Source organism: Cervus canadensis, chromosome 7, assembly GCF_019320065.1.
Source record: "Cervus canadensis isolate Bull #8, Minnesota chromosome 7, ASM1932006v1, whole genome shotgun sequence".
Lineage (NCBI taxonomy): Eukaryota > Metazoa > Chordata > Mammalia > Artiodactyla > Cervidae > Cervus > Cervus canadensis.
The window spans coordinates 30,016,728-30,039,926 of record NC_057392.1 but is presented as its reverse complement, the minus strand read 5'-3'; the positions used below and the strand labels follow the sequence as shown (position 1 = coordinate 30,039,926).

The following is a 23,199-nucleotide window of genomic DNA, read 5'->3' as shown; positions in this document are numbered from 1 at the left end:
GATGCTGGGAAAGATTGAGGGCAGGAGGAGAAGGGACGACAGAGGATGAGATGGTTGGATGGCATCACCGACTCAATGGACATGGGTTTGGATGGACTCTGGGAGTTGCTCCATGGTGGGCTCCCTGTTGGACAGGGAGGCCTGGTGTGCTGCGGTTCATGGGGTCACAAAGAGTTGGACACGACTGAGTGACTGAACTGACGATTTTTTTTTTTTTAATGTACTTGATTACATGAACTCTGAATTTCATTTCGGAAATAGAAGGGGGCACTGGATCTGGCAGTGTTGAGAACCCCTAGTTTGGAGAAAAACATGTTGACCGAGGGGTCAGAAGGCTGAATCTTATTCAGAGCCCCTAGGAGTCAGCAAGCCCGTGCGCTCCTCAGAGCCTCTGCTTCCGCACCTGGACAATGGGCCCCTGCCCCAGGCCTGCTCACTGCCCCCGGGGTGCGGTGGGCATCGCACGACACCACGGGGAGGCCCCCAGCAGCAAGTGCCACGTGGAGGGTGTTCTGGTCACGGGGCTGTAACAGAAGAAGACACACAGAGGCGCCTGCCTCCTTCTCTCCTGTCACCAAAGGAATCAGGAAACCTATGTTAGGAGCATTCCTGATCAAATCAACTGAGTGGACTCCCTCCTAAGGATTCTGAAGACCAACCCTGAGCACTCACCCAGCACCCTGCCCGACATGTACGCAGTAAGTACTTTTTGATATGAATTTAATTTGGGGCTCTATCACTCAAAGAGTTAAAATTTAGAAAAAAAAAAATCTAAGAAAAAATGAAAATCATTTGGTCAAGAACTGCTAAATGAATGGAAATTCTCCCTCTGAGTGGGGGGTGGGGGTGGTGGGTGGTAACTGAACTTAACTATTCTTAACTATTTTAAATATATGGGAGATTTTTACATGAAGGATGGTAAGTGGGTTTTCATTTTTGACAGAAGAAATTAGCAGCAAGGGCACATTCCATTAGGAATAACTAAAATCTAGGAACTGAGACACTGGCTACCATGTGCTTTTAAAACGTTCCTTTTCCTTACAAGTCTCGAAAGCAGAAACCTGCAGGGGCTCGACCTCATGACAACAGTGGTGGTAATCCCTCTCTAACACCCCTCCCCTTCTTGCTTGCCTATATATTTCTCTTTATCTGTAAGAAAAGAGTGGAAGAGGCTAAGAAATGGGAGAGAAGACATTCTATCCAACGGTCACCTTCAGCGTGGTTAGTGATGACAACAAGCAAAGCCTTTAGGTTATTGTTTTTAGAAACCAGAGTATTTTCAACCCTAAAGTTGGCAAGAAAATGTGCCCCAGGGAAAGATAATACTCAAGAAGCCTGTCGTCTCCTTAGTGACAAGATGATCTTCAGGAGATCTATCTGCTAATTTGCTAGCATCTGGAAGGAATCAAAAGCCATCTTTGTCTTTTGTTGATCAATAAAAACCGCCAGGGTAGCAGGAACACGAGACTTAAAGGTACTGTAGAGTATAAAATGGAAGCGTGTAAAGGGGACATTACCTCCAATTACACGGCAATGTATCTAATCTGGGTATAGATTTTCTACTTGTGAAATAAACAACTTCTTCACAGCAACTGGAGCCCAGCACACAATAGCTGTCTAGAACCCTTCACCCTGCCAGGAGCTTGAGCCAAAGTAGATAAAATAGAGGAAGACATTTATGGCACTTTATTCCACGTCCCAGCAGAGCAGCCTGCTGCCACCCAGACACTCACACGCCTCTATTGTCCACTCTAATAGCTTAATAAAGACAAATTCTCAGGAGGAAAACAGCCACCTGAGAACAGTTCCAAGAAAAACCTGACTTCATAAAGGCTGCCTGAAACTCCCACTGGGCAGAGTGCAGCAGGCACCACAATTGGGATGTGCATTCAAGCAATGCCACTTGGAGATTTTCTGCAGCCTCTTAGTTCCTTCACTGAAGTGTCAATGAGCCATGAAACCAAGCAAGGAGCTATGGACCAGGACCAGGTCCAGGTCACGTGGGCGGCCAACGGCTGGAGGGGACCGTGGTACTGCGGGCCAGGCGGGGGTGGCTGAGCTCCTTTAACACTGAGCTCCCGCCCCTGGGGCGTGTGTTAACAGCTCAGGATACAACCTGGAGATAGTATAGGGGAAAATCCAAAGGGAATCTAAAAAGGAATGAGGTAGCCCAGGCCACACCAAAGGAAGGACACAGAAGGTCACAGGGTAAAAATGTGACAGGATACATTTACAATGGAAACGCTAAGGCAAGCAGCTGGAAATGTGTCTAAACTGACACAACGTGCCATGTAAAACCTAAGAATATATTTTTAATGCTGCTGTAGGTCTAGAAATCTTTTAGTTTTTAAAATTATCTTCCAGTAACAGTTTTTTTTTTTTTTTTTTGGTTACACAGTTCAATGAATTTTAACACAAACATAGAGAAGCGCAACTACCACCAAAAGCAAGATACTGAACAGTCCTGTTGGCACCCCAAACCCCACTTTGCTATCCCTTTCTGCTCCCACCCTTCCCCACTCTAGCCCATCAAGCACTGATCTGTTTCTACAGCCGTATTTCTGTCTTCCAGACTGTAGCATAAATGAGACTGGCTTCTTTCACGCACATAACGCCCCTGAGATTCACCCACGCTGCTGTGTGCATCGACAGCCGATCTGTTTTTACTGCTGAATAACAAATACAGGCAGACCTGGGAAATGCTGCAGATTCGGTTCCAGACCACTGCCATCAAGTACTGAAGTCAAGTGTGCTTGCCTGTGCGTGCTCAGTCATCTCTGACTCTGTGACCCCGTGGGCTCCCCTGTCCATGGAATTTTCCCAGGCCAGAATACTGGAGTGGGCTGCCATTCCCTTCTCCAGGGGATCTTCCTGACTCAGGGGTCAAACCTGCATCTCCTGCACTGGCAGGCAGGTTCCTTATCACTGGGCCGCGTGGCAGATCACAGCCGTTGTGAGGTTTCCCAGTAAGCATAAAAGTTACGCTTACACTATACTTCAGTCTTTTAAGTGTGCAATAGCAATATGTCTTAAAAAAAAAAAAAACCAGTGTACATACCTTAATTTAAAAATACTTTATACTATTAATACAAAGATATAGCAATCAACAGTTTTGTACTAGCATAGACAGATAGATCAAAAGAAAAGGTCAGAAAGCCCTGAAATAAATCCACTCACTTATGGCCACTTAATCAATGACAAAGGAGGCAAAAATACACAGTGGAGGAAAGACAGTCTCTTTACTAAAGTGGTGCTGGGAAAACTGGACAGCTGTATGTAAAAGAATGAAATAAGAACATTCTCTAACACCATACAGAAAAATAAAACCTCAAAATGGATTAAATAACCTAAATGTCAAGACCAGATACTATAAAACTAGAGGAAAATATAGGCTACTCTTTGACAGAAATCACAGCAATATTTTCTTAGATATATCTCCTAGAGTAATGGGAATAAAAAACAAAAACAGAAAAATGGGACCTAATTAAACTTAAGAGCTTTCCTTTGCATAGCAAAGGAAAACATAAACAAAAAGACTATAGGAAAGTATTTGCAAATGCTGCAACCAACAAGGGTTTAATTTCCAAAATATACAAACAGATCATACAGCTTAATACAAAAAAAGAAGAAAAAAACAATTAAAACACAGGCAGAAGGCCTAAACAGACATTTCTCCAGAGAGATGTACAAATGGCCAACAGGCACATGAAAAGATGCTCCATATCACTGACTACTGGAGAAATGCAAATCAAAGCTACAATGAGGAACCACCTCACCTCACTCCAGTCAGAATGACCATCACCAGAAAGTCTACAAATAAGAAATACTGAAGAGGGTGTTGTGGGAATATAAACTGATAACAGCCACTATGGAGAACAGCATGGAAGTTCCTTAAAAAACTAAGAATAGAGTTACCATATGATCCCACAATCCCACTCCTGGGCATATCTAGAGAAAACTGGAATTTTAAAAGATACATGCACCGCTATGTTCATAGCAGCAGTATTCACAATTGCCAAGACATGGCAACAACTTAACTGTCCATCAACAGATGAATGGATAAAGAAAATGGAGTACACAAATGCAATGGACTACTACTCAGCCATAAAAAAGAATGAAATAATGCCATTTGAAGCTACATGGATGGACTTGGAGATTGTCATATTAAGTGAAGTAAGTCAGACAGAGAAAGACAAATACCATATATCACATATGAAGTCTAAAAGATGATACCAAAAAAACATATTTACAAAACAGAAATGAAGGGGATGGCAGTAAAAAAAACTCATGGTTACCAAAGGGGAAAACATACATTAGGAGTTTGGGATTAACATACATGCACCTATAATGAAGACAGTGAACAACAAGGACCTACTATATAGCACAGGGAACTATGTTCAGTATCTCATAACAACCTATAATGGAAAAGTATCTGAAAAAGAATTTATATGCATATATGAATAGCTGGTCACTGCTGTACATCTGAAACTAATATTGTAAATTACAATAAAAAATTTTCTTCATATAAAGAAACCTTTATTGCTAAAAAAAAATGCTAACAACCATCTAACAGCACAGGGTTGCCACAAACATTCAATTATAGAAGAACACAATTATCTATAAAGTGTAGTAAGGTGAAACACAGTAAAACAAGGTCTGCCTGTACATTATATGAATGTATCACAGTTCCTTCACCCACTCACCTGCTGAGGGATGTTTGGATTGTTTCCGGTTTTTGAGGACTATGATTAGAACCACTATAAACATTCACATTCAGATTTCTGTATGAACAATTCTTTTGTTTCTCTAGAATGAACACCCAGGAGTCATACTGCTAGGTACTGTGGTGAAGTGTGTCTAGTTTCATATGAAACTGCAGAAATAATTTCCAGAACGGCTGTAGCCCTTGCATTCCTGCTGACACCATAAGCAACATAAGAGTTCCAGTTGCTCCACGTCACTGGCATCACTTGCTATGGTCGACACTTTAAATCTGAGATGTTCTAATAGGTCTGCAGATGTATCCCACTAGGTATGGTTTTAACCTGCATTTCCCTAATGATGAGTGATGCGGACTGTCGTTTCACTCCTTATTTGTCATTTTTATATCCTTTTTAGCAAAGTGTCTGTTCAATCCTTTGTCCATTTAAAAATTAGGTTTGCTTCCTTTTTGCTGCCTTTTGAGTTCTTCATATATTGTGGATACAAGTCCTTTGTTGGCTATCTAAATTGCAAACACTTTCTCATAGGCTGTGGCTTGTTATTAAAATTTCTGTTAATAGTGTATTTTGCAGGAAAAAAAATTTTTAGTTTTGATTAAATCTGATATATAAATCTTCCCTTTTATGGATCTCTCTTTCTGTGTCATGTCTAAGAACTATGCCTATGCTGCTGTTCAGAATATTTCCTATGTCTTCTAAAACCTTTACAGTTTTACATTTTAGACCTTAGACCTACAACATATTTTAATTTTGAATATAACGTGTGAGATTTAGGTCAGGGCTCTCTGTTTTATTTTTGCATATGGACAGACAACTACTCAGCATTATTTGTTGAAAATGTCACTGCTTCTCCGTTGAATCTCTTTAGCACCTTTGTCAAAGTTCAAAAGGTTGTATGTGTCAGTCTATTTCTGAACACTTTAATTTGTCCCTTTGATCTGTATGCTTATTCCTTCACCAATACTACACTGTACTGATTATTGTAGCCTTATTTTAATCTTAAATTTGAGCAATATGATTCCTCATACTTTAGGCTTCTTTTTCAAAACTGCTTTCACCATCCTTGTTTCTTTTCTCTTCCATATAAATTTCAAAATCAGTTTGTCTGTATCTACAATATTTGCGGTACAGCACACTCTGTTTTGTGATCCCAGGTGGCTCAGTAGTAAAGAATCCGCCTGCTAATGCAGGATATCCAGGTGCAGTCCTTGGGTCAGACAGATGCCATGAAGGAGGAAATGGCAACCTACTCTAGCATTCTTGCCTGGAAAATCCCATGGACAGGGGAGCCTGGTGGGTGGGCTACAGTCCACAGGGTCGCAAAGAGTCAGACAAGACTTAAGGACTGAGTAGGCACACACCCATTCTCCTTTCTGGTAGAGAGGAGAAGAAAGTGCCTGGGATGGGATGTAGACTGTTGGTAAGTAAAGAAGGCACACTCCAGAAATGAAGGGGATGGCAGTAAAAAAAAAAAAAAGACAAGGATCAAAAAGCAAGAAGACAGATCTTTTCTGAGCTCACTCTTTATTATGAGAATTCTAGCAGGTGTGTGGAGCCGCATAGGGCCGTGCTGAGCCCCACGGTGAACCGTGAGTTATTAGCGGCAAATGCAGACTCCACAGAGTCATGAGTGCAGAGCTTCCCAGAGACTGAAATGGAGAGGCAACCACACCACGGGTTTAGCAGTGCTCAGGTCTGGGCAGGAAAAGTATGTAATCAGAGATCATTTTCCCCCCAAATAATGAAAGAATGGTAGCTTAATTCCCTTCATTTAGGACAGTGAGGACAAAATAATCTGATTTATAGAATCACCACTGACAAGACACCCAGAGAGCCAATTTTCAAAACCTTACATATAAAGTAAAATGCTTTAAGTCTAAAGTAGGATTCAACTGAATACTGTTTGCTGACCCAGAAGGAATTTCCAGATTCCAGGGTATCTTTGCATCATCCTTTAGTGCATCAGAATGATTCCGCTTCTTGGGGACTTCCCTGGTGGTCCCAGGGTTAAGACTCCACCCTTCCACTGCATGGGGTGCATGTTCTTTCCCTCATCAGGGACCTAGGAGCCCACACGCCACGTGGCAAGACCAAAAAGTAATAAATAAATAAACAAACATGCTGCACCTGTACCCCTTCTGGAACCTGAATTCTGGCTGGAAGGGAGCTCTTTGCAAGTGTGGACCCTTTGCACCCAAGTCTAGGTTCCTTAGGTGGATTAAGTGAGCTGAATTTTGTGAGACACAGATCCCAGATCTCCAAGTTTAAACAGAGATTTGCTCACCTGATTGTGAATCCAGAGAGCAGGAGGGTGGTTTGTATGTTTCACTGCCAGTTCTATCATTCTCTCTTGTTCCAGCAGTCTAGGGCTGGAGCATATTGAGAACCCACCAACCACAGAGACTCCTGGGATAAAGAAATCAACCCTAAAAGGAAAGGCAAATAAATTGACTATCATTAACGCTTTACAGTGGGTAACAAGGTAAACAAAACTGACAAGCTTTTAGCTAGAATGACTAAGAAAAAAGGAGAAAAAATAAAATTACTAAAATCAAGAATGAAAGATGGGATATTATCACCAACTTTACCAACAAAATAAAAAAGATTATAAAGGAATCCTATGAATAACTGTAAGACAAAAATCTGGCTAACTCAGATAAAATAGATGCGTTCCTAGAAAAACACAAACTGCCAAACTGGACTCTAGAAGAAACAGAAAATCTGAACAGATCCATAATAAATGGACTGAATTAGTGTAATTTAAAAATTTCCCACAAGGATAAGTCCAGATGGCAGCAGAGGTGAACTCTGTTAAACATTTGAAGAAGAATTAATGCTTATCTTTCACAAATACTTCCCCCCAAAACAGAAAAAAACACTTTCCAATTCACTCTATCATGTCAGTATTATTCTAATACCAAAGCCAAAGCTATCACAAGAAAATAAACTACAGCTCAACATCCCTTATGAAGGCAGATGCAAAATCCACAGGAACATTGGTTCAACATATGAAAATCATCAATGAATTAAACCACTTAACACATTAAAGGACAAAATCCATGTGATCATCTCAACAGATGCAAAAATGGCATTTGACAAAATTCAACACCCTTACAAAATAAATATATGCAACAAACCAGGAATAAATGGTAATTTCTTCAGCCTGATAAAGAAAATTACAAAGTATCTAATCATATTTAACCCTGAAAGGCTTAAAATTCCCCACCTAAGAAGAGAAATAAGACAAAAATGTCTGCTCTGACCAATTCTGCTCAACACTGTACTAGACATTCTAGCCAAGGCAATTAAGCAAGAAAATGAAATAAGAGGCATCCAGACTGAAGAGAAAGAAGTTGCAGATGACATAATATTATATATAGAAAATCCTAATGAATTTACTATAAATATATGAGAACTAAAAAATAACTTCAAATAAAGGTACATAATATAAAATTAATAATAAAAACCAACTGTATTTCTACCCACTAGCAATTAACAATCTAAATGTGAAATTAAGAAAAACAGTCCTACTTATAATAAAGTAATAAAATAATTGGCAATAAACTTCACAAAACAAGTGTAAGACTTGTACACTAAAAACTACATTATTAAAAAAAATCAAAGAGATCTAAATAAACAGAAAGAAGATCTAAATAAACAGAAAGGCTTCTTATATTCATGGGCTGGAAGACTTAATACTGTTAAGATGGCAATAGTTCCCAAATTGATCTATAGATTTAATACAATACCTATCAAACCCTAGCTGGTTTCTTTGATAAGTTGATCATAAACTGATATGAAATTCAAGGAACCTAGAATCATCTAAATAATTTTTAAAAAGAAGAATAAATTTGGAGGATTCACACCTTCTGATTTCAAAATTATTTTAAATCACAATAATGAAGACACTGTGATACTGGTGTTAGGACAGGCATAGGTATCAATGGCAAAAGACTGAGAATCAAAAAATAAACTTAGTTTATTTTTGGTCAACTGATTTTCAACAAGGCTACCAACACAATTTAATGCAAAAGAAGAGTCTTTTCAGTAAGTGGTGATGGTTTTATAATAATCTATAAAGGAAAAAGAATCTGAAAAAGAGTAATAGCACACACACACATATATAACCGAATCACTTTGCTGTACACAAGAAACTAATACAACACTGAAAATCAACTACACTTCCATTAAAAAAAAAGCTCTAGGACAACTGAACAGGAACCAGAGAATAAAGTTACAAACGTTAACCCCAGTTAGACCACAGACCTAAACATAAACACTAAGATTATAAACTCAGACTTACACAGGGGTAACTTCATGGCCAGCTATGTAGAAACAACACTAAAACACAGAGGTCAAAGAAAAGCTGGAGAAACTAGACTGAATGAAACGAAAAACTCTATGCCATACACTCATGTGTAGTACACACCATCAAGACAGTTAAAAGATGACCCTTGGAATGGGAGAAAATATTTGTGAATCATGTATCTAACAAGTAATTTGTATACAGAATATAGTAATAAAAAGAAAATTCAAAGAATGGGCAAAGGAGGCCTCCCTGGCTGCTCCGTGGTAACGGATCTGCCTGCCAGTGCAGGAGACGTTGGTCTGGGAAGATCCCACAGGCCAAGGAGCAACTAAGCCTGTGTGTCACAACTTTGGGCCTGGGAGCCAGAGCTCCTGAGCCCACACACCCTGGAGCCCGCGCTCCACAACAAGAGAAGCCTTGGCAAACAAGAAACGCATGCACCACAGCTAGGAGCTCCTGCTCCCCAAAACTAGAGAGAAGTCCACGCAGCAACAAAGACCCAGCACAACCAAAAAAATAAATAAAATCACATTTTAAAAGTGGGCAAAGGATCTGGACAAGCATTTCTCCAAAGAAGATACATAAATGGATAATAAGTATATGAGAAAACGCTCAACCTCATCTGTTATTAGGGAAATGGGAATCAAAATCACAATGAACCATCCCGTCACACTCACCTGGATGGATGGCTGATCAAAAAGACAATGGCAAGTGTTAGTGAGGATCTGGATAAATTGGAACCTTTATACACTGCTGATGGGAATGTAAAATGGCCTTGCTACTTTAAAGAACAATTTGGCAGTGCCTGAAAATGTTAAGATGTGACCAGCAGTTCTACTCTGAGGTATATACTAAAGAAAAAAGAAAACATATATCCACTTAAAAATAGGCACATGAATGTTCACAGCAGCATTATTGATAACAGCCTAAAGTTCCAAAACAACCTAAATGTTCACCAACTGATGAATACATAAACAAAGGCGGTACATTCACAGGATGGAATGAAATACTGATACATGCCACACACAGACTCGTTAAGTGAAAGAAGTGAAGTCGCTCAGTCGTGTCTGACTCTGCAACCCCATGGACTGTAGCCTGCCAGGCTCCTCTGTCCATGGGATTTTCCAGGCAAGAGTACTGGAGCAGGGTGCCATTTGCTTCTCCAGGAGATCTTCCCCACCCAGGGACTCCTGCACTGCAGGCAGACTCTACCGTCTGAGCCACCAGGGAAGTCAAAGAAGTGAAAGAAGCTGGTCACAAAAAAAGACCACATACTACATAATTCCACTGACACAAAATGTCCAGAATAGGAAAATCCATAAAAGACAGAAACTAGAACAGTGGTTGCCTAAGGGTGAGGATAGGGGGTGAATGATATTCAGGGCAGAGTTTCTTTCTGGGATGATGAGAATGTTCTGAAAGTTGACTGGCTGATCACTATACAATTCTAGAATATATTGTGAATTCAATTCTGTGAATATACTAGAAATCACTGAACTGTACCCTTTAAATGGGTGAATTTTATGATACGTTTATCTTGATAAAAGTTTCTTAAATGTGAAAAAGAAGGCAACAAAAACTCTCTTGCTGGCATTTGACCAGTTCAATTAAATAGGTGATGCAGCCTCCTAAATTCTGACAATCTCAAGTTGCCTTCTTTGCTTCTAAGCACTCTCCTAGAGTGCAGAACTCTTGTGAGTTTCAAGCCATCAATAATGGCAGGCCACAAACTTTTTTTGGGTGAGGGTGCTAGGAAATGCAATAAATCAAGTGACATACAAAGGAAAGAGAAATCTACTAGAAACTGAGAACCACAGGGAACTCCCAACCCCACATCCAGGAAACTCATGTACCCATCAGAGCTGCTCCTCAGCCAGCCAAGGACAGACAGTGTAATAAAAAAGGCGACAGTCTCATCCCCCGCCCCCGTCCTCTCCTGATCTGATCTATGGCCTTAGAAGCTGATCTCTTCTCAACTCCGGCCTTAGGTATCTGGTCATTTTTTATAGCCTTAGAAAACAAGTTCTGGGCAGGAAGTGCACCAGAAAAGGTCCCCAGGTTATTTCCGCCTGTATTTACTTCCTTCTTTCCCATGAACACTTTAATTTCCTTTCCATTTCAGACAAGATACAAATTTTAAAAGACTATAGTTAACACTTACTAACACTGCTGCTATATGCTTTCAGAGAAGAGGTGAATGGCATTTCCAAAGGGTCTGCGTTTAAAAAAAATAATCTCTGAGCTATTTTTGTTGCTTTATTTCCTAAACTATAGCACCCTCTGCTGCTTGATGATGATAAAGAACTTTTTCTCAGGTAACTGACAGGGAATCCCTCTTCTCTAGTAACTCTGGAAACCCTCCATCTTTAGGAAAAAGGACTCCTTCATGAAATGCTACAGAAGAACCTCATCTGAATAGGCTTAAGAAAAGATGCACAATACATATTTAGTAAAACATCTTTCCAAGAAAGAAAAAGTTTTGCACACACACACACACACACACGCACACACCCTGTTAAAAATGACGTCCTTCACAGTGAGTACATGAAGAGCAGAGAGAAAGGGCCTCGTTCTGCAGCGAAGCACGCATATCCATGTCTAAGGTGACACCTGGCAGCCCTGTCCCGCCCCGGGGCCCAGCACACAGCAAGCACACGAGCCACAGCCGAGTGACCATGCTTCACCGAGATCCCAGCTCTCAGCTGCCCTCCTCCGCACACACGACGGACAGCATCTGCTGACCATGTACAGGCACGGAGGCTGGTGCTGGCGGTAAAGATTTAAGTCTGTCTTGGTTCCCGCCCTCACAAACCTCCCTAATGGGAGGAAGATTAACCTGACGGCTCAGCAGGTAAAGAATCTGCCTGAAATAAAGGGGACACAGGAGACTCCTTGGGTCTGACCCAATCCCTGGGTTGGGAAGACCCCCTGGAGAAGGAAATGGCAACCCACTCCAGTATTCCTGCCTGGAGAATGCCATGGACAGAGAAGCCTGGTGGGCCACAGTTCAAAGGGTCGCGGAGAGTCAGACATGACTGCGCACTAGTATAGTCAGCAAAGCAGCAGCAGGGCTATGAAAAAATTCAGCGGGAGAGAACGTTCATCACTTGAGATGGGTCTGGAAGTACTGTACTTAGTACAGGTTTCTACTTAGCTCCAACATGTGATCCCGATTTTATCAGGAAAATACTAATAAAGCTACTGCATTTTATTATTTTTTTTAATCTGCTTGGGGGTGGGTGGGACATGGGGAGGGGAGGAAAAAGAAGTTAATTACACCAGGGATGGAGGAATCAGGAAAGACTTCACAGAGGAGTCTTGAAAGACACTGCTCATCAGACAGGCAGCGGAGGAGGACACCATCTGTACAAAGACTCCCAGGAACGCGGCACCTCCCCCACGTGGTCCTGTGAGTCGGCCGATGCAGTAGTGTTTACGGCCGCAGTGCAGCTGCCCTGCTGGCAGGCGGGGGAGAGTCCTAGTTCTCTAACCTGGCTCCTCTCACCTCATTACCTGGAGCACTTTCAAGCATGAAATCCTGCTATCTCATATGAAGTCAGAGACACAGCTTGCCCCACTCAGAAACGCGCCGCCTGCTCCCCGGTGTGCTGTGCACACAGCCCGGGCGGCGGCGAGCACCGGCGGCGTGCGCCCGCCCACTCCTCACAGGCCGGCTGCTCTCCCCACAGCGGCCTCAGTGCACAGGAGGCCGGCGAGGCGCTCAGTCTGTCCCCGGGACCTCACAGATCTCCTCAGAGGACCTCACCAGCACAGGTGCTCTCTGAAGGCCTGAGCAAAGCACTGGCTACAACAGACACCAAAAACATGCATAAAGGAAACATCAGGCACTGTGCCAAATGCCTGACACATCCTACAGCACCGATGTGTTAGTCTTTCCTCTTCAAGGACATGGAAACCGAAGCCCAGAGCAAAAAGGAAGCCGCCCACCTCGCAGAGCCAGCAGGTGGAAAGGGAGAGCGGCAGGTGGGAAGGCAGAGCCAGCAGGTGGAAAGGCAGAGCGGCAGACTGGGACCATGACACAGCCCCCGGGACAGACCCGCCCACAGCACCGGCACAGGGGGCGCTGAACATGGCAGCCCCGCGCACTCACGGGCGAGGGGAGACCACTAGGGCCACGCCCAGCTCCATCCTTCCCCTCCTCTGTCGGGGGGAGTGCTGAGCAAGGTCCAGCGCAGGACTCCCCAGGGAGCTGCGTGCTAAGCCATGAGATCCTGGTGGGAGAAGCCCCGAAGGGTCAGCCCTGCTCGTGCGGGAAACGGGTCAGAAGGAATTTTCCCTTTCGGCCTTTCTCTCTGGATGGGATGGCGTGAGCTCTGAGAGTGGTCTCCCAGTACAGGAAGCAGTCTCCTCCAGAGGGTCAGGAAGAACGCACCGCAGCAGCGAACAGCCCCGGGAGACCATCCCTGGTCCAGGCTGGAGTGTCCACCCGGGGGTCAGGGCCCAAGGCCGCAGAGCATGCACTTGCGCACTCAGAGGCAGCTCTGCGCCTCCCCTCGGAGTTTGGCAGGCGTCAGTGGGGGCCACCGCTCACGAGTCTAGGGATGTGGATCGTGGATCACGGCCCAGCGGGAGCCCTCCCCTTCACCTCCAGCTGCTCTCACTCCGACCACCCTGACCCCGCAAGCGCACAGCAGCCACATCCACTCTCCCTCCCACCCCCCAAGTGCCACGTGGGGTAAGGGCCGAGAGGGCCATCCCGGCAACAGGGCCGACGGAGCGGTGCCCATCACCTCACACAGCCAAAGGGCTCACAGCGTCCAGAGCCGTGCGGAGAGGCGGTATTAAGGCAGCAGCCTTTTACAGAAGTGGTCTGGGCGCCAGGGACAAGTGACGGACTCGCCTGGCAGGGAACACGGGCCAGCTGGGGCTGACCCCCGCCCCACGCCGGCCCTCTGCCCGGCACGCACTGAACCAGCGCCCACACGGACGGGCTTACCAGACCCATTCAGTGACACCGCCTATGTGCCACCCGCCCTGAGGAGTCTTCCACCAAGGCGCACGGGGAGACCCTAATCTGTGCAGAGCGCTAGGCAATGCCGTCTTCTCACGAGATAACTACAGTTTGCACGTGCTACCACACTCACATGCACACCGCGGGAGCAGCAGGGTAACCCAGCACAGGCTTTCTCTAATCGGGACACCGGGGTCAAGAGTCGGCACCATTCCAAGCGGAAGGCACACAGAGAACGCTGTGCACAGAACACAGACACCTCCCCAGAAGGGAAACGTTGAAAGACAGAGCCTCATAATTGAAGTTTGCACTTTTCAAGGCAATAACTGCTAAACTAGTTTTGAAGGGTAAAAAACGTTGCCAACCGCCCCCACCCTCGAAACAGCCCAAATGCACTTAATATGTATCACTGAACATGTGCAAAGATTGCAGTAAATTGCTTCACAAGCGCAAATTATTGCAATCAGCATCTTGTTTTCTGGTTCTAAATTCAAAGCAAACTATTAACACAAGCCTGCTAACTCTTGCTATTATCACACATCCTCCTCCTAACAAAACCACATTTCCAGATGGACTGCCAAAATTAGTCAAGTGGCTCCTAAGAAAGACGACCAAGATTGACATGCCAGAAACTCATTTAGAAATGAATGCTGGATTTAAATAAAGGAAACAGACACCCAAACACACCTTTCCTAAGGAAATGCGGGTTGCGTTTACGATCCAACTTCCAGAGCCACTCAGTGAGGCCCCTAGCGGGAACACTGGACAGCTGGGCTGCTCCCATCAGCACAATGACCAGCCCTCAGTCATGAGAGTGATGCGGGCTGGGTCTGATTGGGGGGATGTTCTGATAACAAAGTAAGCAAGATATTTCAACTCAACCCAGACAAGGTGCGAGGGTTGCAGAATTCAGGCGAGACGGCGGGCACTTCTGTGAGGAGACTGGTTGCCATAACCAGTTTCAGACTCATGCATTTACTAGGCATTTGACATAAAGGCTGATTTTTTTTAAATGTATCCACCCACAGCAACACGTAAGTGAAGCAGAGGGGACGACTGCAGTGCATTCTGTCGGCAGCCAGTCCTGCAGAAGAGAATCACTGTCAGAGTTACGGGGTCTGGACTACGACTAGCCGCTCTGGACTACGACTAGCTGCTCTGTCTCCCTCCGGAAAACTCAAGGAAGCAACTTTCATCTACGCTGAGAGGCTCCAAGGCTCAGAACCAAGCGGGGCCCTGAGGCTAGGAAAGGAATCAGGTTCTCCATGCCAGGAAGAGTATCAGGCTGAAGGGAGACGCCCTAGAATTCTTCTTCCCCAGGAGAAAAAGTAGTCACAGAAGTCCTTTCTAGAAGGAAAAAGCAGCTCTGGCATCTGATGGCACCTTGACCACTCACGCTGAGGACACAGAAGAGCCACTTACCACTGGCCGGCCTTAAAAGAAAAGTCTTTATCGGCAACGAGCAGGCGGAGCCTCTTCACCAAAGGGGACTCGCTGGCCACTCCACACACCTTGGCTGCGGAAACGACCTGGAACCAAAAGACGATGCTGGCTGAGGTTAGGGGCGCTCAACTCAGAAAAAAACTGGCTTTCTAGTAACTACATTTTTTTTTTTTAATCTACAAAGATGTGGTTTTCAAAAATTGCAAAACAAGGTAGAGCATACTTTGCTTCAGAATTCTGCCTACTACCAGATGAACGAATTTCAACTACTTTGGGAGACTTGCTATCCTACTCACTGAATTTTATTCTGTGTATAAAAACTGTCTCTTAAGGGGACTGTTTAACAGGCGCGTACTTGCTGAGTGTGCAGCATGTGCCAGCACCGGGCTGGGGGCTCTGGAAAGAGCGCCTCCCACCCCCCAGCCCCGTGAGGCCCTGCCTGCTGCCCGACTGCTCTGGGGCAAGCACGTTAATGAGCGCCACGCTCAGCCGCAAGCCTGTGTTTGTTCTGAGCCTGCCAAAGTCCAAGTCAAGCTGACTTCAGACATGAAAAGCAAACACTTAGAAACTTTTTGTTTAGCAAATCTCGAAGAGTAAACTGTGTTTCTGCTGACTCTGACAACAGACAACAAATTGGATGTGTACTTCCTGTGTCTTTGCTTTCTTCATCTTTTCCAGTTCATTTTTATTGTATTTTACAAGATATAAACAGTTCACAACCTTCAAACAGCAACGAAAACAGACTTTTGCTACAGGTCGTTGGAGAAGCACTGTTTTAAATGACATGTCTGATTTTCAGAAAATTCTAAACAGGCCTGAGTCAGGCCCTCTTCAGTTCAGTGTCATCCATACCCCACGTTCCTCAAGCTCCACATGGTTCTACTTCCGACACTCCTCGTTTCTTCCGCCTTTGGGTCTCTTCTCCTCCTCCCAGAGCTGGGACTTTTTTACCACAGCAGAGAGAAGACAGTAAGACTCTCCCCGCCTCCTAAGATTGCCGCTCCACTTCTGGCAGCAAATCCCATCAGCAGCAGGTGTCCAAACATAGCCTTTCTGCCTGTGTTACCTTCTCAGCTCCACCAGGGGGCGTCCCGGGGCTCTGTCAAGGTCAGGGGGCCGCCCCTGCTAACGTGAGCCTGTTTCAGTTCAGTCGCTCAGTTGTGTCCGACTCTTTGCGACCCCATGAACTGCAGCACGCCAGGCCTCCCTGTCCATCACCAACTCCTGGAGCTTACTCAAACTCACGTCCCTCGAGTTGGTGATGCCATCCAACCATCTCATCCTCTCTCGTCCCCTTCTCCTCCTGCCCTCAATCTTTGCCAGCATCAGGGTCTTTTCTAATGAGTCGACTCTTCACATCAGGTGGCCAAAGTATTGGAGCTTCAGCTTCAGCATCAGTCCCTTCAACGAATGTGAGCTCATCCAGCCCCTTTTCTCCAGTAGGACCAAGTCTAGTCAAACAAGCAGTGGGAGACAATTCCTAAAATTCCACAGGAAAGTTCTCCAGATGCTGGTGATCTCCCTCACTGCAAAACACCTCTGAAAACGTGCTGGCTTTCTCATGCCCCTGTAAAATCCCTGCCACTGAGGACCTTTCTCAGCACTCACCGGCCCTCTCTCGTCTACCCGAGAGCAAGCGGGGTAGCTCTGCCCTGTGGAGCCCCGACCTGTGCCTCTGTGATCCCAGCCCCGCCCACCCTGCCTGGAACACTGCCTCACTCAGCTCCCACCAGCCTTCCCCACACCCAGCCTGCCCCCCAGACCCCCGATTCATCAGACATGATACCCGATGCCAACGGCCCGTCCGTAACAATTCAGCCGACAAGAGGAAGCAGCAGAGGACGGCTGTTTGCAGCACGGGTCCCACAGCCACAGTGCAGGCTACCGCAGCCTGGCTCCACCACGGACCCGCGGTGTGAGCCCCGGCACACGAGTGAGCCCAGCCCCTCACTCAGCCTGGTGAGAGGAACAGCGTTCGTCCCTCACAGAGCTGGCAGGAGGCTTCAACATGCAACTCATGCAAAGCCTGTGTGAGTAACACTGCTGCCCCTCAGTAAGTGCTCAGTAAGCGTTTACTGTATCTTACTACATTAACGGTAACAAGCCTACCAGTATGTATCTGTTATTACAAGGCAATCTTACACTTGATCCCTGCACCACTGCACAGGTCACGTCATTGCTGCCGCCACACAGGGCCTCGAAGACCGAGCACCCAAACTCAGGAGGCGGTTCTCACGGACAGCATGGTGGTCTTGGAACCACAGCCTACACGTTATTTTGCTAGAACCAACTTAAAGCCATGCTGTCTTTATTTTAGAAATCCAGCTTTTAACCCCGGAATCTACCGATACTCTCATCCAACAGAACCTTCCCTGCCCCCGGGATGCTCTCGGTGCCCACGATCACCTGGCTGCTGCCCTCCTGTGATGTCCCCCCTCCCGTGACATCCCCCCTCCCATGACTTGCCCCAGGGCTAGTGGGCATCTTCTCCAACAACCAAACTCAACTCCCAGTCTCAGTTCTCAACCTCCCTGATCTCTCCGAATCGGATGCTGCCAACTTCCTCTCCACATCCTGAGGCCTCCTCCTTGCCTGGGACATGGGACACTGAACTCCCCCGATACCCGGCCCCCCCCGCCTTCCTGACCTGGTCCCCCTGCCCCTTCTTTGCTCCTCCTCCCACTCCTCACCAGAAGCCTCACCCCGGCTTGCTCTCCACCTTGGGGCCAAGGCCCTCAAGCACTCCCAAAGCTACTGTCCCCTCACCCCAACTCAGCATTCCTTTTCTGCCAACTGTTGGCTCACAGCCACACTCTCTGTGACGACAGCCAACATCTGAGAGGTATCTAGCACAGGTGCACTCCAGGTTCTGGGGTACATGTTAACGTACCTTAATTCACTCAGCTGATACGGATAACCACATTCCACCCCAAGAGACACAACTGTTACCCTCCATTGTGCAGAAGAGGAAACAGAAAGGTTCAGTAACGTGCTCACGATCACTCGGGCATGGCTGAGTCCAGAGTCACACCAGGCCTGCCTGGCTCTTGACAGCCTGAGAGCTCTGTCCTGACGGCAAAGTCACTGACATGCATGACTAAACCCGCCACACTCCTTCCTTCCACAACCCTTCTGGATCCTGGGGACTGGCCCCGGCGGGGCCGAGGTGGAGAAGGCTGTACCTCCCCCAGGGGCTTGCAAAAGCAGCCGCCTCCCGCCGCTGGGGCTTCCGTTCTGGGTCCACCCAGGACTCAGCATGTCAACCCCACACCAGGCACAGGCACACACAGTTGGGCTCATCCCTGATGCTGGAGCCAGCTCTATGAGCTCCCCTCATGCCATCTCCTCCCCTCGCTCACCCACCACCACCCTGAGCCAGGAGCCCCACTCTTCTCGCACAAATTTCTGCCTCAGCCTTCCTCTTATTGCCCTCAAAACAGCCAATAGGCTGTTGGACCTTGGTGGGTCACTCTCCCGCTCCAAACTCCTAAGGGCTCCCTAACACTCAACTGCAAACAGAATGCTAAGAGGCCTGGGCAACGCCCACCAGCTCGAGCCCCTCTTGGTGTACCAGCCCAACCAGACAGCCTGCCAGCCCTCAAGGTCACCTGACACCTGCCTACCTTTCAAAGCCCTGCTGAGGGCATGGGGGGCCCTCAGTCCTGTCTGACACCCTCCCACCCACACCCCGGGCACTGCACAGGTCCTCCCTCCACTCTCCAGCCTCTCAACCTAACTTAGCATTTTATGTAAATAGAAATATTCATGAACACATCTTTTCCACACGCAGACCACAAGCCTCCTGCAGGCAGGAAGAGATAGAATGGACATCTAGATCAACTGCCTACCTTAACCACAGGGCTAAACACATAGTTAAGATTCAGTCAATATTTGCAGAATGGATCAAAACTCTTAGTTCAGTTCAGTCGCTCAGTCATGTCTGACTCTTTGCGACCCCATGAACTGTAGCACGCCAGGCCTCCCTGTCCATCACCAACTCCCAGAGTCTACCCAAACCTATGTCCATCGAATCGGTGATGCCATCCAGCCATCTCATCCTCTGTCATCCCCTTCTCCTCCTGCCCTCAATCCTTCCCAGCATCAGGGTCTTTTCCAGTGAGTCAACTCTTCACATCAGGTGGCCAAAGTACTGGAGTTTCAGCTTCAGCATCAGTCCTTCCAATGAACACCCAGGAATGATCTCCTTTAGGATGGACTGGTTGGATCTCCTTGCAGTCCAAAGGACTCTCAAGAGTCTTTCTCCAACACCACAGTTCAAAAGCATCAATTCTTTGGCGCTCAGCTTTCTTCACCGTCCAACTCTCACATCCATACATGACCATTGGAAAAACCATAGCCTTGACTGGACGGACCTTTGTTGGCAAAGTAATGTCTCTGCTTTTAAATATGCTGTCTAGGAGGGTCATAACCTTCCTTCCAAGGAGTAAGCGTCTTTTAATTTCATGGCTGCAATCAGTGACCTAAAACTGGTTTCTAAAACAAAGGTTAGTAGAAATTCAGGAGCTTTTTATGGTCAAAACAGAAAGAAAGAAAGGAGATGGGAGACCATTAAAGAAAGCCTGGCCTAGTTCATATTCAAAACATAGAAGACGGCACGGAAGACAGGGACTTTTTTCGTGGGATAGGACTCTACTCACATACTCTAGTCACATACTCTAAACATCTTATTACAAAGACAAGTAACACGATCATCAGGGGACTCTCCGTTACATTAATATTCTCAAGTTTTTTTTTTAGGTTTACAAAAAAGAAACATTTGGTTTCATTATTTTCTTTCAGTATAATAATCCGTGAAAACACAGCCAAAAGCTCGATTATTTCACCATAACAGTTAAATGGGCTTCTGTCAGATTCATTAAAATCTAGGTAAGTGCAAGCGTTAAACACATCCCAAAGAGTCACCTGGTGGCAGGGAAGTGACATTCATAGACATGGGGGGGAGGGGGGTGGGGGAAAGTGCAGAGAACTGAGCTGAAACGCAAGCTTGCTTGGTCAGCAAACGCTAGACCATGTAAAATACCATCAACAACTGTCTGCCAAAGTCCAAATAAAGAATTCAATGAAGAAGAGAAAGAAGTTACACCTCCTATTGAAAAGGTCCACTTTTCATTTGGAGAGCCTTCATGAAAATGTTCCCAGGTGCTTTTTGCCTACTTGTATTACTACAAAAGGCAACATTCCTGTGGCTATTAGTCTAAATAATCTAGGCAAAAATGCAAACTACCTTGCACAATCCTGGATTTTTAAAGACATGTCTCCCTCTTAATATTTCATTTTCTTAATACAAATACTGTTCACTATATACAGATTTCTGGCGATGTAGAGTGAAAAACATTAACAAAATCTTTTTGAAGGCCACATCATTTTTATTCTGAAAATGATTTCATGTAATTAAGATCTGTCATCATGGCTCTGGTTATATGCTACTCTTTCTCTACTTTTAGTGAAAAGGCAAAACACGATGGAGAAACTACATGTTTTAACATTTGTACTTGTTCTCATGCTCAATGAATCAGAAGATTTCACAACTGAAACCTCAACTGGCCACGTCCTAAGGTAAAACACACGGCAGGAAATGAAGTTTTCCATAAAATAACTCTTCTACTATTCAATATAACAATACATTTGCCAGCTCTCAGTAGCACACATTTCTCATGCTTTGATGGAGTCAGCACCTAAAAGGAAATGCCATCACACTAACTGAGGTTTTGTGGATGGTATTTTGAGGTTCCTGCTGCTACAGGAGTCTCTGCAGGAAATGGGCCTTTCTCTAGGAAACCCGGCTGCCTTCCCCCGTCCACACCCATTCATTCTTTTGCTGGCTTAAAAATTTAGACCAAGTTAGGACTGGAGACAACCTGAAACAAAAAACACAATCGGGGCACAGAGCATTGCAGGACTAAAGGAAAATTTAGTCATTACCAAGGATAGTGTGTCATCTTACACATAAGGACACCAAGGCCCAGAGACATGATTTCAATTGTGGCCATAGAGCAACCTGATGAGTGGGAATCCGATGACGAGAAGGTTTTTACGGAAGTAAATCACTGACGAGGAAGGAGCGCACATCCTGCCACCTGTATGACCTCTTCAGTGGCTGAGCCGTCAGCACCGCAGCCTGGTGTGACCACACACTCTCCCCGCTCCTCCCAAAGACTCAGCCGCCCACCCGGACTGAGTGTGCCCTCTGCCCCTCAAGCCTTCCCTCTCTCGGGCATCACCCTCTTCTCGCTTGTCTCCATGACAACATGCGCACCAGGGTCTCCCGCCACAGGAGGAGACGCCGGTGAACGCCCACAGACAGAGCTCACTGGGCACTGCATGCACAGTAATTGATTCTATTGTCACAACAGCCCTAAGGAGTGAGTATCACTAACATCCCCGCTTTGCATGTGAGAAAACTGAGGTCCCAGAGCTGCTAAGTGGCAAAGCTGAGATTTGAATCCAGGCACTTGACTACTATGCTCTGCTTCCTCTCAAAATACAATACACAAGACAAGCCTCTCCCTTCATCAAGCTGTTACCCCATGTCTCTGCTCCCATCCACATAAAAAACTGAAGAGCAGTCCACGGTCCTGGCTCCACTTTCTTATTTCCCACTCGACTCCCCTCCAGTCTGGCAGGCATTCACACTCAGCGATGCATGGAAGGTGGTCACTCCAGCCCCGCCACCCACTGCACGATGCCTGGCGCTGGCCTCTCGGGATCCATGTGGCTGCCTGCGCCCTCCCAGAAGCGCTCCTCCCCCTGGCTTCACCCACCCCTGCTCATCACCCTCCCGCCCCGTTTCCTCCACTGGCTAGTCCTCTTCCGCTTGACTGCGAGATGTGGGCGCATCATAGGCAGTCCCGCAAGCCCGCCCCCTCCTCTCCACGTGGCTTACACGGTTATCTCCAGCAGCGAACTCCAAACTCATACATTCAACTGCCGACCTCAGTTTCCAACTCAAGCAACATAAGCGGACATAGAACGCTTTTATCTCTCAACATTTCTTCCTTTGTCACTATGGAAAATTTCAAGCACATACAAAACCAGTAAAAACAGCATGATGAATTTCCATGTAGATTCAACAGCTGACATGAGCTGACAAAGCTCATGGCTAATCTCATCTAACCTGTAACTCCATCCACCTGCCACCTCCCCCCAAGGCTATCCTCCAACAGAGCCCTTTATTCCCTCCTCTAAACTTGTTCTCTGTTTTAACAAGTATGAGCCCCCACCATCATCCTCCCCGATTATCCAAACCCCAAAGCTACAAGTCTCTGGCTCTCCTGTCCTCTTCTATCTATGTGGACCCCCCACCCCACCTGTGAATCCCATCAGCCCCACCCCAATCCCTACCACCCTGCTCTAAGCCACCATCATCTCTTCCAGGACTAAGTCATGTCTGACTCTTTGCAACCCCATGGATTGCAGCCGCCAGGTTCCTCTGTCCATGGAATTCCCAAGGAAGAATACTGGAGTGGATTGCCATTTCCTTCTCCAGGAGACGTTCCAGACCCAGGGATTGAACCTGGGTCTCCCACACTGCAGGCAGATTCTTTACCGTCTGAGCCACCAGGGAAGCCCCAAGTAGCCTCCAACTTGGTATCAAAGCACAACAAAATCAAAACAAAACCTCTGCAGGCCAGAAGAGGGTGGCATGATACACAATATTCAAAGTGATGACAGAGAAAAACCTACAACCAAGAACACCCCCAGCAAGGCTCTCCTTTAGAGCTGACGAAGAAATC

At 46.1% G+C, this 23,199-nt stretch overlaps 1 protein-coding gene across 12 annotated transcripts in view; it reads right to left on the bottom strand.

The window, feature by feature from the left end:
- The window catches only part of OXNAD1 (oxidoreductase NAD binding domain containing 1), a 45,339-nt gene that overhangs the window by 4,380 nt on the left and 17,760 nt on the right, over positions 1-23,199 (bottom strand). For 10 of the 12 annotated variants that reach the window (XM_043474798.1, XM_043474796.1, XM_043474791.1 and 7 more), the window contains 2 exons: positions 15,425-15,531; positions 7,006-7,147 (listed from right to left, as the gene is read on the bottom strand). In XM_043474798.1, the coding sequence (XP_043330733.1) occupies positions 7,006-7,147; positions 15,425-15,531 (249 nt within the window). Of the gene's footprint in view, positions 1-7,005; positions 7,148-15,424; positions 15,532-15,800; positions 15,917-23,199 lie in introns of those variants that run through there. The other 2 variants (XM_043474799.1, XM_043474800.1) reach the window with 2 other exon arrangements.